This window comes from Equus asinus, chromosome 3 (assembly GCF_041296235.1).
Source record: "Equus asinus isolate D_3611 breed Donkey chromosome 3, EquAss-T2T_v2, whole genome shotgun sequence".
NCBI classification, from domain to species: Eukaryota; Metazoa; Chordata; class Mammalia; order Perissodactyla; family Equidae; genus Equus; species Equus asinus.
The window spans coordinates 41,435,487-41,453,169 of NC_091792.1; the positions used below are offsets into that span (position 1 = coordinate 41,435,487).

The window sequence follows — 17,683 nt, forward strand, 5'->3', positions numbered from 1 at the left end:
TAAGATTTTTTTTTCCTTTTTCTCCCCAAAGCCCCCCAGTACATAGTTGTATATTCTTCATTGTGGGTCCTTCTAGTTGTGGCATGCGGGACTCTGCCTCAGCGTGGCTTGATGAGCAGTGCCATGTCCACGCCCAGAATTCTAACCAACGAAACACTGGGCCACCTGCAGCGGAGCGCAAACTTAACCATTCGGCCACAGGGCCAGCCCCCAGGACTATGTATTCTTAAACAGAGTTTTACTTAAAATTTGTATTATTTGTTAAGATATTCAGCTGATCTACCTGCACCACAAAACATATATTCCTTTTAAATGAAGATTTTAATTCAGTAGGATTGTAAGCAATAACCTGGCATTTGTAAAGATGATCTAGCATAATTTCCCTAATGGGCTATGAAAGTATAAATTACTTCTACAGTTTCTCACTTTTAATTTATAATTTAGAAGGTGAGAGGCTCATTAGTAGAAGTCTGATGTTTAGTTGTTAATAAAATTAATTTATTGTCAGATTTCAAGCCTCAGAGAAAGGAAATCTGACTGACAACACTTTCAGAAATCCATCTGAAGTGATTCTCTTTTAGAACTGATCATGCCTAGAAATGCATTACACATTTTTATGCAAAAGAAAGGGAGCTAGCCCCATGGCCTAGTTGTTAAGTTCAGTGCACTCTGCTTTGGTGTCCCCAGTTCGGTTCCCAGGCACAGACCTACACCACTTGTCAGTGGTCATGCTGTGGTGGCAAACCACATACAAAATAGAGGAAGAGTGGCACAGATGTTGGCTCAGGGAAAATCTTCCTCAGCAAAAAAAGAAAAAAAAAAAGATGTGCAGCTACATTGGAATGCATACATGACAGGTTGTATAAATAAATAAAAACACATATATCACAACAGAGGACTCCCTAGAAGGTCCATTTCTAGTGAAACTTCCATCCTGATCCATTGCATAAAGAACTTTTCCCACCTCCAAGGCCCCTTAACTCTCAATATACCAATCACTTTCTACCATATAGCATAGATTACCTCAAATCCTTATAAAAACGTGCTGTCAAATGAATTACAACATGTGATAGTCAACTTTACGTGTCAACTTGACTGGGCCATGGGATTCCCAGATAGCTGGTTAAATATTATTTCTAGGTGTGACTGTACGGGTGTTTCTGGATGAGATGAACATTTGAATTGGTGGACTGAGTAAAGCAGAATGCCCTCCCCAGTGTGTGTGGGTGTCATCCATTGACCGCCTTAACAGAGCACAAAGAAAGAAGAAGGGTTAACTCACTCTCAGCCTGACTGCTGAGCTGGGACATCTGTCTTCTCCTGCCCTCTGACTAGGACTTACACCATCAGCTCTCCTGGTTTTCAGGCCTTCAGACTCAGACTGAAGGACATCACTGGCTTTCCTGGGTCTCCAGCTTGCAGATAGCAGATCATGGGATTTCTCAATCTCCACGATGGCAAGAGTCAATCCCTCATAATAAATTTCATATATAAACATATCCTGCTGGTTCCATTTCTCTGGAGAACCCTAATACACATTTTGCGGATGGAGAACTATGGCCAGAATTCTGTAGTCAGAATTGGAACCAAGGTTTTCTGACTCTAAGTAATTTTTCCGTGTTGTCTCAATAAAAGATTCCAAACAGAAAAAAACTGGTAGAATAAAAAACACTCTGTAGACTAGAATCATGCCCTGCACACCTGAGAGTGGCCAGGTACTGGCACTGAAACTAAGTGCTGGTTAGTGCCCAAAGGTGAACCCCTAAAGACTCATGACTCACCATGCCACTGCCTTTGCCACAACTTATATCACACTGCCTAGTCTCTCTAAGACTTTCACAGTGCTTTTTGTTGGGGGGTGGAGGAGAGCAAGGATCACTGTTGAGAGGTCACCTGACCCTTCCTTAAGACAGGTGGGATTCTGTAAGCCTGTAAGGAGATGTTACAAGTGTCCAAAGTAAGTGAGACAGATTTCTGCTTTCATTACCAGAAACATATATATCTAACTAAAAACCTAATTCACAATTTAAATTTTTTCTATTCCCTTTTTCATCTTTTAGTGCAAGAGAATCTTTATTTGAAATGCCAATTTTGATTAGTTCTCAGCCTTCGCTTTATCAGGCAAATAGTTTCTCCATCATTTCTAGTAGTCTTATTTACTAACATTTAATAATTTATAACATGCATTGAGCACTTACTATGAGTCAAGCATTGTTCTAAGTATACATGTATTAATTTATTATCCACATAAAAATTCCATCAAGCTTAAAATACTGTTATCCACATTTTCCAGATGAGCAAACTGAGGCACAGTGCCCAAGATCACACAGCTAGTAGGAGTCGAGCTGAGATTCAAACCCAGGCCCTCTCGCCCCATAGTCTGTCTATATTTTTCATCACAGCATGCAGCCTAATTTTAGTCTTCAAAGCTATGAACACTCTACCATGTAATGTCAGGCATCTTTAGTTATAGAACCAAGAACTAGACAAAGCCCCGGCAAGTTATATATTGTCTGTAACTAGAGGTACATCCTACAGACTCTAGGCTATTCTCCACCTAGCACATATCCAAACATATTATCTGATCATCTTTCCCAAGCAGGAAGAGAGGAAAGGAAGTAAAGCCAGCTGATTAGTCTTGGGGAGCAGTTGGGTTGGGGCAAGGTGAAGAACGATATCAAAACAAAGTCTGAGAGAGAATCCTACAGTCGATCTCGAATGGCAAAAACAGGTCATCAAAGCAAAGCCAGAGGCATATACAGCACATGCTGGGAACTAAGGTATAAGGTCAACAGGAGGAGGATAATCAGGAAGACGACCGTTGGTGAGTAATCTAGACATATCCTGGAAACAGGCGCAAAAGACCACTGTGGAAATCTCACGTGCTTTAAATGCATGTGTACAGATGGGTCGGGTCCATTTAGAAGACCCAGAAGAAAACAATCACATGCAGGTAATGCAATTATATGACCATCAAAGCTGGTACACACTGTGTAAACATACAAGCATGTATGTAAGGGAAACTTATATAAGAGTATGTGAGTAGTAAGGTGAGCGGTAAGTAATGGAATTCAGACCATAAAATTCCAAAGGATCAAGGATAAAACATATTGAGGAAATAAACTTTACAATAAAATTAATATGCATGCAAATTAAAAAGTAAAAACCTTGACTAGTTGCAACTCTTACTAGCAGATATGTTTTTCGTTATGTAGCTCTTCATTTCAATTTAACAAAGCTATTGACCTTCTGCTATATGAGATTGAGGACACTAGGAATGTCAGGGGACTCAAATACCATTAAATTGCACTCCCACAGGGTACTCACAATTCATTGTTTTACTAACACAAGTAAACAGCTGTAGCACCATAAAGAACATTAAGAAAATATCTGGACAGAACACGAAAACATTTAGTGGGATGAGGTGGCATTTGAGATGGGCCTACAATCTCTCCAGTTTGAAAGACAGGCAAGAGGTGATGGGACAGAACTAGGGTGATGACAATGGGTATAAATGAAGGGACAGATGCAAGAAACACTGGAGGCCTTGCCAACTCCTGTGGTCAAATTTGGGGAGGAACCAAAGGTGATACTAAGATTTTAGGAAACGTCACCTCCCTTAATCAAGTCTCTTACTTCCAAAGCTGCGAGAGGGCATTCTGGGTCCTCCATTTTTACCTCAACAATACAGTTGAGACAAAAGACTTTACCAAAAGCTAGGGGATTCACAAAAAGGAAATAATTCCAAAAGATATAATGAATCATAAATGAGATATAGTTTAGTCCTTTTCAGCCCGTGGAGCACAGCAGGCATCAAGCCTTCCCATCTCTCCATGTCTTCTCAGATGGTAGATGCTATTTTTAGTCCACTGCCCAGGCACCCCTCCTAGACAGGCTCCTCAAAGTCAGGCCACTAGAGCGAACCAACAAGCATGGCCAGGTGCTCTCCCACAGGCCCAGGGTGGAATCTCAAGCCCTGCTTTTTACTCAACTGATTCATAAGAGACATGGCCTTGCTCTTTGCCCTTGCAATTCTCAACAGCACAAAACACAACCAATCCAATAAACAGCAAATACATACACACAGACACACTGAACATACAAACACATCAATAGAAGGGACACATTAACAAAAATAGGAAAGTTTCAAAAAGGAGCTGGTTAATGAAAATTGAAAAAGAAAGAAATTAAAAATAGTAGAAGGAAAATGACTTCAATTTTGGAAATGTTCGATTTGAGGTGCCAAAAATATATCCAGGTAGAGATACACACCAGGTAGAGAAATGTTAATCTGGTGTTTATACGGGAGGTTGACCCTGGAGATGTTAAAAAAAAAAAAAGTTGCAATTCTGGAAATATAAAGAAGAAAATATACAAAGGAAAGAAGTGAGAGGAAGACCTTGAAGATGCTTCCACCACATTGACTGGGGTGGCACAAGGGAGAGGCAGACAGAGAACGCCATGAGACAAAAGGTGGAGAAGAAGATGCCTTTAAAGAGTGGAAGTGGGCCACTGTCTAAAATGCTTTAGAAAGAATGAGGAAGGTTATGACTAAGAAAAGCTCATTGGATTTAAATAAAAGAACACAGCTGCCTATTGAGAGACAGGATTTAGAATAGTGATGATGGAAGGTCAGAACAGGGGCCTAAGGAGTTACTGGCAAGTGAAAGCAGGCCATATGTCATTCATTCTTTCTTTTTGAGGAAGATTAGCCCTGAGCTAACATCTGCTACCAATCCTCCTCTTTTTGCTGAGGAAGACTGGCCCTGAGCTAACATCTGTGCCATCTTCCTCTACTTTATATGTGGGATGCCTACCACAGCATGGCTTGCCAAGCGGTGCCATGTCCCCACCCAGGATCCGAACCAGCGAACCCTGGGCAGCCGAAGCGGAACGTGCATCATTCATTCTTGAGGACTGACAGTGGAAGGAAGGAGAGAGAGAACAGGAGACCATATGCTCCCTTAGCATGGGAACCTTGCCAGTTTTGTTCACTGATGCATCCCCAGCATCAAGACCAGGTCTTGGCATGTCATAGGTACTCAAAAAATACTTGTTCATTGAATGTTATTTACTCAATGAATACTGTTTGATTAAATAAATGAATTAGCAAATAAATATAGTACAGTCACACGCCACATAATGACATTTCTGTCAACAAGGTACTGCATACACGACGTTGGTCTCATAAGATTAGAACCATATAGCCCAGGTGTGTAGTAGGCCATACCACCCAGGTTTGTGTAAGTACACTCTGCAATGTTTGCACAAGAACAAAATCACCTGACTATGCATTTCTCAGTGGTATCCCTGGTGTTAAGCCAGGGCAGGACTGTACCGATATTTGAGGGAGTATGAGAGAATAATCTTGTCAAGGCATGTGTGCGATTCAGGTATAAATGCTAGAGTTATATTGTTTTAAGATCTGGTTACAAGATAAAGGCTGTAAGCGCAGTTCACGTCATTGGACTTAGTGTAGGGCTGAGAGTGGAGGTCTTGCCTAGAGGATGAAGTTTTCGGCAGTAATCTGAGGAAAAGGGGCATCTTTCAGGCCAGACACTAGAACTTGGGAAGAAAGCCCTGAGTGTCTGCAGAGTAGAAGTTCCCCTCTGCCTTGACCACGAAAGCACCGAGAGATACTGAAAGGAGTTCCTGAGGGGTGGGCTGTTAAGAAGGGTCTCTCCAAGGAGGGGCCGTGGGGAGCAAGAAATTAAGAAATCCAGGCGAGTGCCTGCAAGGTTGGGAAAACCCTTTGGGGCTGGAGGGCACCTATCTGAGGCTGCTACTGGTTCTTGTACTTTGTAATAAATCCCTTCGTTCTGCCCCTCATTTAAAGTCTGGAAAGTTCTAACCTGGGTGTGAGAATATAAAAGGGATCAGGCAGCCCTGTGGTGGCAGCAAGAGGAGTGAGAAGACCAGAACCCCAAGGATTAGTCATGTGGAAAAACCACCAAGACACCTTCAAAGTTCAAGGGTTTATTTATTAGATGACATGGTATTTCCTCACAGGGAATCTAGCGAAGAAGGTTTTTTTTCTGTTGTTTCTCATTTTGTTTGTATTTGATTTTGACCAAGGAGAACTGAGCAGATATGAGGTCAAAAGGTAGAGAGCAACAGAAAGAAGGTCCAGTAATAAGAATGGATACAATGTAATTACACAAAGCCATGGATGAAAGGAAAGGCCATGAGATCCAAAGGCTAGCTGGGGAGGTTCGTTTTCACAAAGTGGTATAAAGAAAGATTGAGACGGTAAACAGAGAGAAAGCAGGTGGAAGACACTCCGGTGAGGCTCCCCTGGAAGTGTGGGGACCGGGTGAGCTAGAGGGCTTAGGAACACAGAAAGTTCACACAGCCACTGTGGAGAGGCCACCAGAGAAACCAGTGGAGAAGAGAGCTTCTGTAATCTTGAGGGGCTAGCTCACTGGAATGTCCAGAACTTCCAATCAGCATGATTTAATACTGTCTACAGCAATATTTGGCAACCTGGAAAGGTTTTTTGCAATTGGAGATGCAGTCTTACACTTGAGCCAAGTTCAGCTCACCATAATGGATCCGCCACATACCGAGTCATAATAATGGGATCAACTCACACCTCATGGCAGAATCATCTCATAATTTTAGAAACAACTCTAAAGACAGGTTCTAATCAAAACAATCCCAATTAATCCACCCTTCTTATTTTCCTTCAAATGGAGCCAAGCTGTACTGTTTCATACCAAGATCCTTAAGGTCTTCCAGATGGAAGAAATTCTGGAAATCATCTAGTCCAACCTCTCACTTATTATGACTTCATTTTTAGAAATCTGTGGCAGAAACTATCAGCACATACTGGCACCCATGTGCCCCTCTACATTTCTCAGTATCCTCTGCAGTTCAACTGAGGTCACGTGGCTGAGCTCTGACCAATGGGGCGTTGGTGGATGTGATCTGAGTCACTCTCAAGCCTTAACTTTGGATGGAAGAGGACCAGCCGACCTGTCTCATATCAGACTCTGTGTGAGAGATAAATACACGTCCATTGTTACCTTCTGACATTTGCAGACTCGTCTGTTTCAGCAGCAAGCATTAATTGATTTTCAAGCCTTCTCCTAACAACCTAGCAACTCAAAGAGTTGCCAATCATGCTAGAGAAAGGGATGAAGAGTATTACTGCCCACAGACCCAAAGGATTAAAAAAAAACAGAAGCAGTCATGAAATTCATTTTTACAATATAGTAGCATCTAACTTATCTAAAGGTTATTATTTGAGACATACTTATAAAGACTAAAGCCTCACCCTCTCACCCACCCCAAACCAGGAAATAAGCAGCAGAGGTCTTAAAACAACCCAGCCTGAGAGCTAAATAAAGCTTTTGGGCTTCACTCACTAGTTAGCCTCTCAGGCTCTATTTATTTACTCAAGTTATCTTCGAGTAAATAAATCTGTCTTGGAAATCTGGTTTGTTATCTCACATCAGATAAGAAATAGGAAACTGGAAGCAACAAGAGTGGTGCTGGAAGGGCGCAAATCAAACCAGTGTTCTGAGAGTGAAGGAGAGACCAGAACTCTAAAAGGCAACACACCCAAAAAGCAGGGTAAAAAGCACCATTTTATAAAGGATGATGGAACCTCACCACTCCTCAGAGTCCTGAGGTGTCACTGGAGGAGCCCAGTCCATAGCTGATAAAAATGATTTGATGTTCTCAACTAGCCTTGGGAAGCTTCTAAAGAAGGCAGCAAAATGTGTATGAAGTCTCCAGAAATGGTTGATCAAAACAGTTTCAGTGTTAAAGGCATGCACTTGTTTACTTGAAAAACTAGTTTGTGAGGGCCACTTTATTTCCCTAGGATGCCACAAAATGATGCTCAAAAATATGAGACATTGCTCAAAAATGGTATACTGTTTGGCTGAGAGTAGGGGGTTCTTCCCAAACAGATCTGGATGCACACATCCAGCATGAAGGAAACTGGGATTCCATAAGCAAAATCAAGATCCAAATAGCATGTGAAGTAGAAAGGACCTTAGAGATCATGCAGCCCAAGCCCATTGCTGAAAGGTTAGGTGATCAGAAGGCACCCATGCATCTCACTGTAGGGGAGGAACTAGAGTCCATGTTCCCTGCTTTCCGAGCCAGGATATAACCATCCATATCACAATTCTCCTTCCCTGGACAGACTCACAACCTCTGCATCCCTTGCATCCCTCCCCAGGCCCTCTGGTTCATCCACAGGCCTAATGCACTCACCTGCAGGAAGCAGTGTCCAACTGGGGCATGCTCCGCAAGGGTGGCATTGTACACCTGCCTCAGGAAGATGGGCTCGTTGTCATTCACGTCATCCACGGTGATGCTCACCAGGCAGGTGGCAGAGAGCGGGGGCTCTCCAAAGTCTTGGGCCACCACTCTAAGTTCTACCCACTCCTGGACCTCTCGGTCCAGACTCCGGGTGGTGCTGATCACGCCACTTTCGGGATCTATGATGAAGGACGCTCCACACTCTGCCAGAGACCGCGGAGCCTCTGGGCTGCAGAGAGCGTGGAGATGAACCAGAGTGTAGCGCAGCCGGGCATGGTCGGTGCCAGCCTCGTCCGCATCGGAGGCGCTGACCCACACGACCGCGGTGCCGGGGACAGCAGCCTCGGACACTGAGGCCCGGTAATGCTCCTGGCTGAAGAGAGGCGGCTGGTCGTTGAGGTCCGCAACCCGGAGCAGCAGCATCTCCTCCGTGCTCAGCGGCGGGGACCCCGCATCCGTGGCCACCAGTCGCAAACCATACAGATCGCGGCTCTCCCTGTCCAGCGGCCCCTCCACGCAAAGGAAAAATACCCCTGGAGAGCCGCCAGGCCGCAGCGCGAAGGCTCCCTCCCCGCCCTCCAAGGACAACGAGATGCTCCCGCCTCCAAGGTCTACATCAAGTTCCCCAGCGGCCTCCTCTTTCTTCTCCCGGTCACCGTCCGCGTCGGACACCGAGACACGAGCCACATAGTCTCCGAGTCGGGCACCCTCGGAGACACGAGCGGTGCCTCCCTCGGTGAGGAAGAGCAGGTGAATGGCGGGCCGATTGTCATTCACGTCCAGCACCGCGATGGACACGCGCACGGTGGCGACCTCGGGCTCCGCACCTCCGTCGCGGGCCTCGACCACCAGCTGGTGCCAGGCCTGCGCCTCGCGGTCCAGCGGCCTCTGCACCCGCAGCACGCCGCTCAGTTCCTCCACGGTGAAGTAGGCCGCGTCGCCCAGCGACCCGCCGCCGCCGCCCGCCCCGGGGCTCTGCCGGGCGCGGATGCTGTAGCGCACGTGGCCGTTGGGCCCCAGGTCACGGTCGGTGGCGCGCACGCGACAGACCTCTGCGCCCGGCCGAGCGTCCTCGCGCACCGCGGCGCGGTACTCGCTCTGCTCGAAGACAGGTGGGTTGTCGTTCTCATCCAGCACGCGCAGCTCCACACGCAGGTGGCCCGTGCGCCGCGGAAGACCGCCGTCCCATGCCTCGATCTGCAGCTCGTGGGCCGCCGCCGCCTCTCGGTCCAAGCGCCGCAGCAACACCAGGTCTAGGGGCTCCAGGGACGACAAGGACTGCAGTGACGGTGGTAACCCAGGGGTCCCGTAGCGCAACTGGAAGAAGGGTCCTGCGGGGTCCTCGGAAAGGTCGGGCGGTTGGATCAGGCTGTAGCCCTGTGTGCTGAACAGCCCGGCGTCGGGGTCTTGGGCACCTGGCAGGCGGAAGGCGGTACCTGGCGGACTCAGCTCGGAGACGTCGAGTTGCAGGGAGTCTCGGGGAAAGCGAGGCGAGTGGTCGTTCACGTCGTTGACGCGGATCTCCACCTGCACCACAGCGCCCAGCAGCGTGGCGGCCACGAAGCTGTAGTGGTCGCGCCGCTCGCGGTCCAGAGACCGAGCCGTTCGGATGATGCCCGTGTCCGGATGCACGTGGAAGTCGTCGAGCAGCGGGGAGTCATCGGAATCCTCTGACAGAAAGAAGCCGCCCCCCTCCTGCTGCTGCGTGGCCGGCAGCCCGGCGCGGATGTCGCCGACTAGAGTGTCCGGAGGAAGTCCCTCGTCTACGGAAAGGCTGAGGTTGAACACCTGGACAGATGAGCCCGAGGCCGCCCACAGCCACGCGTGCATGAAGAGCCAGAGCAGGAAGCGCTGCGCCCTTGCGCCCCCGCCGCCGCCGCCCCGCCGCCCGCGGGGTGACCCTCTCCTCCCGGGGAGCAGGAGGCGCTTCCCGGAGGGAGCCCCACGCCGGTGACGCCCTGCGCCCATCCTCCGCCCAAAAGGGTTCATTTCTCCGCCAGCTCCTCGGGAAGGCTCCCGGGTAACTGCCAGCTTGTGGCGGGATGGCAGAAAAATCCAGGAGCCTCTTCCGTGTCTGAGCCAAAGAAGAAAAGACTTTGTTTGTCAAACAAACCAACAGACCCAAGAGCTCCCAAGGTTACGTCTGCAACTGGTGAAAACGTCCTCCGCCTGCAGCTCACGCAGACAGGGAAGCTGCAGCTGCCTCTGCCGCTGCAGCCACCTCTTCAGCCCCTGGATTTCTTTAAACGAGTCTCATCTCTTTTTCTCTCTCTCTTTTTATTCCTTTTGCATCTGTTCCTTGTTCTCCTCCGCTGGTTGTTTCCCCCTGGTAACGTCAGGTGCATTATTTCTTTTGCCAAAAAGGATGAAATTATTTAAAGCGGACACACACAAGGAGAAGATGGGGGTCGGGCCGGGGAAGGGGGTGGAGTAAGGGCGGGGAGGCCAAGAGTGAGGGCGCCAGGCCGGAGCGAAGGAGGAGGGAAGGAGGGAGGGGCGGCTCTGGCTGCTGCAGGGTCAGCTGCTGCGGGGGCGGGCACTCCCCGCGGCGTCTCGGGACGCCAGGGACCGCGCGGCTCCCCCTCCGACCCAGCCCCCGCCGCCTCCCCTCCCCGCTCGTGCCCGCCGGGTGACGCGGCGCACGCGAGGGTAAACTCCAACCTGCGAGTCGCCCCTCTGCAGCAGGGCGCGTTCGCAGCTGGGCCAGGGACGGGAACGGGGGTAGCAAATGCCAAAAGCCCAGATTTGGACCGTGGGGCGGGTGGGGGTCGCGCAGGCGGGCCGTCTGCTCTGGTGGTGATGTGTGGGGGAAGGTGAGGGGCGCAGCCTCTCCACGCCTTCCCCCCACCCCCCACCCCGTCCCCCGCATCTCCTCCCTTCTGCAGCCCTGACGCTTGGGTCAGGCTGAGCGGAGAGGGTGGGGGGTTATAATCACTTTGGGGAGCCAAACTTGTGTTCTCCATTTGGCGAGAGAGACTCGTCCCCAGCGGAAGGACAGATGGAGTCAAAGGCCGATGCACAGCTGGGGCCAGGATGACTGCAAAAGGGGAAAGGCGGAACTTGCAAAAACCTTCCAGAACCCCCGGGAAATCTGTGACACACATGGTGCAAACCACGCTTTATTATGCCGGGCTACTAATCAGCGACGTGTGAGCGTCTTGTCACTCCCCTCTGCCACCGGGAATGACAATGGATTCGACTTGCGAACGGTTTTTTATGCATTCAGCGCCATCGCAACACTTCCAGGATGTTTGATGATGCTGATTTATGGGCAGAAAGACGGGGTGGCTGAGGCCCCACCGCCTCTGAGCGCTCTACTGTCGCCTCTGAGCAAGGAAGTTTGCAGGCAGGGCCACTACTGAACCACTTTTCAAAATAGCTTGTGTCTGAGCCCAAGAAACATGCCAATAAATTGTTATAGTGGCAGATTTCCCTTAAGTTATTCCTAATAATAGGTAGAAATTGATAAATGGCCTCTAATAAAGAACACTCAAGGAAGGACTCTCTGCCCTCTTAGGAATGGCTGGCCATATTTGGCAAATGGTTTCTGCAGTTTTACATTTAGGCCGCATGGAAGAATTAATATCCTAGATACTGTTGCTGTCTTTTAGGGAGGACCAAAGGCCCTGCATGGCAGTCTCTTGCAGCAACAGAAAAATGCCTTTTTAATATATAGTGGAGTTCTGCATAATTGCTCATCTGCAGTCACATCATCATCTCTACCTCTGACAAAATAATAATAAAATAGTTAATTTTATAGCAGATATGTTGCATGTAAACGGAGACATTATTAAAACAAATACTGCTTCCTTTCACCATTGAAGTCTCCTTACCATTATGGAGATTTGTTCTGAATCTTTTGTCTTCTTTCACCTCAACCTCTGCAAATCTCGCCCTAACTAGTCCCCTTGCCTCCACTCTTGCCCCTTTGTAAGTAATTCTCAACCAAGCACTGGGGTTAATACTTTTAAAGCTAACTCAAATCTTGTCACCCTCTGGTTAGAACCTGCCAATGTATTTCCATTATACTTGGATTATAATTCAGACTCCCTTCCTCCATCAGACTCCTTCCAATAGTACAAGCTTCTACCTAATATGGCCCTAGCCACCTTTCTGACCGCATTTCACACCACCACTCTGGATCCAGCTGTGCTGCCTCTTTGCTGATTTTGGTACCTGTTATGGACTGAATTCATACGTTGAAACCCTACCCCTCAATGGGATCATAGTAGGAAGTGGAGTCTTTGGGAGGTAATTAGGATTAGATGAGGTCATGGGATGAGGTTCCTTAAAGGAGTCATGAAGAGCTTGCTGCTCTCTGCTCTCCACCATGCAAGGATATACGAAGTTGGCAGTCAGCAATCAGGAAGGGGGCCCTTACCAGACCTTGATCCTGTTGGCACCTTGATCTTGGACTTCCAGCCTCCAGAAACGTGAGAAATACATTTCTGTTGTTTATAAGCCACCCAGTCTATGGTAGTTTGTTATAGCAGCCTGAACAGACTAAGACAATATGTCTGAATTGTAAGAACATTTCTGTGCCTGGGAGTGATTTCTTCTGTTTTGTAAAGATTTAGTTCTTTCTCATTCATGTCTCAACTCAAATGTCAACTGTTTGGAGACCTTTCCTGACCACCCTATCTCAAGTATCTTCTCCACCATAAACTCTGTATTCTTATATTACATTTCATTCACAGCACCTATCAGTACCTGAAATTAGCTTGTTTTATTCATTCGTTTATTAGATCGCTGTAAGCTTAACCCTCTTTATGCACTTTAAGCACTGCTTTATCCCAGAACCTAGGACAGTACCTAGCACATAATGGGCCTCTATTCACTACATACGTGTTGAATGACTGGATGGATGGTTGGTTGAACTGATGGGTGAATGGAAGGATAAGTCTGTTAAAGGAGGGTTTTGAAGCCGTAACTCAGAATTAATTGGCCTTGAGATCCTTTATTGTGATGAATTGTATCTCGCAATTTACTTATTTTAATCATTGTAGGGGGCTTCTTGAACTTATTTCTGAATTTCTTCAACTTATTTTGCAAACTGTATTGTTACCAAATATTTACTTGAGTCTAAAAATAAAGGAAAAGCAGCTAGCTTTTCTGCATCTTTCACTGACACGTTCTTTGTAAACAGTGGTTTAGTTTAGAAACAAATGGAAAATCAGGAACTTCAGACATCTATTTTCCCTTAGTTTTTAGGCTTTATATTTCAAGCATGTGCAATTCAGGGTCTCCTGCTAATTTCACAACATCCTTCATTGAATGTCCTGAGCAGCATTCTAGGATTGAGAATTCAGCTTAGTTGAGTAAAAGAAATAAGAGCACTTCTCAAATATGTAAAACAAGTTTAGACAGCACAGGACCAGCAGCCTGCAAGGCAGAGGTCGAGGTATGACCTTCTTGAGAGAAGCATCATCGTGTAAGTACCAAGAATTTGGGCTATGAAGCTGGGTAACCCTGGTTCTGCTCTATAATTCTGGGCAAGTTCTTGCAATCTTTTTAAGCCTCAGTTTCCTCCTCCCTAAATTGGGGATTATAATGTCCAACTTACAGGGATGTTATGAGTCTTAAATGAGACAATGTATGTGTACTAGCACGTAGAAGGCATTCAGTAAATATTACTTCTCTTCCCCTCTCTTGCTTGCGTGATCAAATATTTTAGGGGTGAAGTGTTTTGGGATTCTCAATAATATCAAACTCTGACTTCTTGGCCTCCTTCAGTGTATGGAAAGGGAAAATGTAAAATTCCCCGTATCATGAATAGAGAGCATCACAGCAGAAAGACCTAGAGCAGATCTTCACCTGGTGTTGCATAGTTTAGGTGGCACAGAAAGTCTATCATCAAAAACACTTTCTCTCAGACTGGAGATAGTCCTTAGCTTTGTAATAGTTAACTTAGTCTAAGTAGTTACTAAGTGCTCAAAGCAGTGTTCAAAGCATCTCAAATCAGCCCTTTAGGGAAGGAATTATAATTACTATCCTCCTCTTACAGATGAAGAAATTGAGGTTCAGGGGCACTGCAAGTCCCTTGACCAAAGTCACACAGGTGTAAGTGGTGTAACTGGAATCTGAACCCAGACAGTTTGCTCCAGTGTCTACGGTCTTCTGAGCTCTTCACTGGTCACTTATCATCTCTGTGATTTTTCTGCTTAAAGCAGATTATGTCGCTTCTGAATTCTCTTTGAAATCAGTACAGTGAGAAAGTAAGAGTTTTGGAAAGACCTGGCAGAACTACAGAAATAAGAGCTTTGGACAGCACATTGTATGAGTGGTGGGATGGCACAGGAGAATAGCCACAAGGATAGGACTACTTGGGAATACAACAAAAGAAGCCTATTATTTAGGGGCCGACCCAGTGGCATAGTGGTTAAGTTCGCACACTCCACTTTGGAGGACTGGGGTTCACAGGTTCGGATCCCAGGCATGGACCTACATGCCACTCATCAAACCATTCTGTGGCGGCGGCGGCCCACATACAAAATAGAGGAAGATTGGCAGAGATGTTAGCTCAGCGACAATCTTCCTCAAGCAAAAAGAGGAAGATTGGCAACAGATGTTAGCTCAGGGCTAAGCTTCCTCACCAAAAATAAAGAAAGAAAGAAACCAATTATCTAGAATAGGTAGTTAAAGCCAAGCAAGGAGGATCATATGAAACGTGGAGGGTTTCTTCCCATCTTGTTCCACAGGGGGAAGACCCTCTGAGGTTAGGAGGGACCCTATGACAGTGGGGAGTACCCTTGCCATCTTTGGCTTACATGTCATCTTTCTAAAAAAATGAGCTGAAAAGTGTTTGGAGCTTGAGATAGTTAAATTCTATGTATCAACTTAGTTAGGCCATGGTGCCCAGTTGTTTTGTCAAACTCTAGTCTAAATGTTGTTGTGAAGGTATTTTGTAGATGCGATTAACATTGACAATGAGAAATTGGGGCCAGCCCTGTGGTGCAGTGGTTAAGTTCGTGTGCTCCACTTTGGTGGCCTGGGGTTTGCAGGTTCAGACCCCGGGTGTGGACCTACATACCACCTATCAAGCCATGCTGTGGCAGGCGTCCAGCATATAAAGTAGAGGACAATGGGCACAGAGGTTAGCTGAGGGCCTCTCTTCCTTAGCAAAAAGAGGAGGAATGGTGGCGGATCTTAGCTCAGGGCTAATCTTCCTCAAAAAAGCGTAGAAAAAGAAAAAAAGAAACATTTACAATGAAATGGCTTTAAGTGAAGATTACTCTTGATCATATGGGTAGGCCTCACCCAATCAGTTGAAGACCTTAAATCAAAAACTGAGTTTCCCAGAGAAGAATAAATTCTGCCTCAAGACTGTAACATAGAAATTCCTGAATTTCCAGGCTGCTGGCCTGCCCTAGCAGTTTTGAACTTGTCAGCCTCTACAATCCTGTAAGTCAATTACCATATGTATATTGGTTCTGTTTCTCTGGTGAACTCTTATACAGAGCTTTATAAGAAGAGAAGAAGATTTAGTGTCTAATATCATAGTCTGTATTTAACATCTACATGTATTTTCTCTTCTTAAAATTTTTGAATCAGAATCCTGGACATGATGGGATCTTGTGCAGACAGGTAACTACAGGGTGGGTAAATCAAGTCCACCTCCCACCGTGGGGCCTAAGCCTTCCGAAAGAGATAGAGGATCATCTTTCTCCTCTTTTTTAGCATTGAGAACTGACTTATACACACCCATTCAATTTTCTCAACCCAAAAGAATATGATTTAATTTTAGAGAATATTAGTCTCTGTTTTTGATATCAACATATAGTTATTTCTTTAGATTCTTTGGGAAGATAGAGAAAAATTGGTCAATAATTTTTTATACCAACATTTTGTCAAATGTTTGGAAAGAAGTATAACGTGGCTTATTATTAAGTATATTTAGAGATATGCTTGTATCGAATCATATTTTTCAAATCTGGAAGCTGGAATGTAAGAGTTACAGATACTAAAGCTTTCTTTATATTTGAAGATTATAGTATAAGTAGGTGTGAGACAGAACCCCCAGCTAAAGTAATTCCCGCCCAGTTTTGTCCACATCCCCTCTTCTCTCTCCCACATTGCTTATTCTCCTTCCCAATAATTGTAAGGCAGATCACTTCTCCCCACTCCCTCAACCAGACTCCAGATGGCGGGCAAGGGCCAATCAACCCTGCTCAACACACAGCCTTTCAGATTTGGCTTCTCTGACTCTGTCTTTGGCGCGCACACACACACACACACACACACACACACACACCCCTTCTTGCTTTCCCTGAAAGCCTTTCTTTAGATGAAATGATCCCAGCTCCTTATTTCCCTAACCCTTTAATCATTTTGTCTCTGTTCTCTGAGCTTTGTCCAATTCCCCTATGTATCATTTAAGATGTGGAAACCAAAACCGCACACCATTTTCTAACAGTCTACGCATTGCCAAATCTAGGGGGGCCGACTTACTTCTTCAATCAGAAATCAAAGCCAACTCCAACAGGTTCTTACCAAGTGGATGTCGGAACAGGTGTGACACCCCCATGCCAATAAAACAACGCCTTTGAGTAGATAATTATTCAGTGTGGAAGGCAATTTAATTGCTTTCACTCACAGGGATTTTCAGAATATTCACGGATCTGTATAAGACAGCATGAAAGATACAACTAGTGAAGAAAAAGATAAATAGCATTTAATCCTGCCCGTATTTTTCTAGGTGTTATTGCTCTTTACGTGAAGCAAAGGAAGCCAACGTGTTTCCTGGGACAAAGCAAAGTTCACTGAAATACATATACATAATGTATGTTATAATAATTCCAGGGAAGAGAAAGCAAAAGAAATACCGCCCTGCCAATCCCACAAACATTCAGTGAGAAAAACACCTGGATTCTCCCCAAGCCACAGCTGTTCAGTTGGAAAATGCCTGGATCCCATTGAATCAAGGCAGTCAGGGAAAAGAGCCACATCCGGCCCAGTGTGTCTCCTCAGTACGACAGGCGCACATGAATCCTATTTGATCAAGACACAGTTATTCTGGAAATAAATAGATCCTGCTGGATTCAAGCACATGTCGTGATTAGCGCACACATATGGGGATACACTGGGTGCAGATACCGTGTATGAGAAACTCCTTCAATGCACAGATATTTGGTAAGAAAACGTGTGCCACAGATTTTTGGCCATGTCACTATCTCGGTTATTTTTCTCATGGAGCATATGTGGATCTGGTGGCGCTGCTGCTTGATGAAGTTTGCCTGGATCACACAGAATCTGAGTGTTTTGCCCCGATCTATAAATCTATTAGCAGTGTGTCTATGTAGAGAGAAATGCAAAATTGAACATCAACCTGGTTTTTCAGTATGCTCAACAACACAGTAGCGTAATCACAATAGGAATGTTCCAGCCTTTCTGAACACACGTGAATTGAGGA

At 46.1% G+C, this 17,683-nt stretch overlaps 1 protein-coding gene across 1 annotated transcript in view; it reads right to left on the reverse strand.

Moving 5' to 3' along the window:
- Positions 1-10,683, reverse strand: part of DCHS2 (dachsous cadherin-related 2) — a 241,967-nt gene extending 231,284 nt beyond the window's left edge. Inside the window, exon 1 of the mRNA XM_070504944.1 lies at positions 8,227-10,683. Coding sequence (XP_070361045.1) covers positions 8,227-10,263 — 2,037 coding nt within the window. The 5' untranslated portion in view covers positions 10,264-10,683. The remainder of the gene's footprint in view (positions 1-8,226) is intronic.
- Between the last annotated feature and the right edge of the window lie 7,000 nt (positions 10,684-17,683).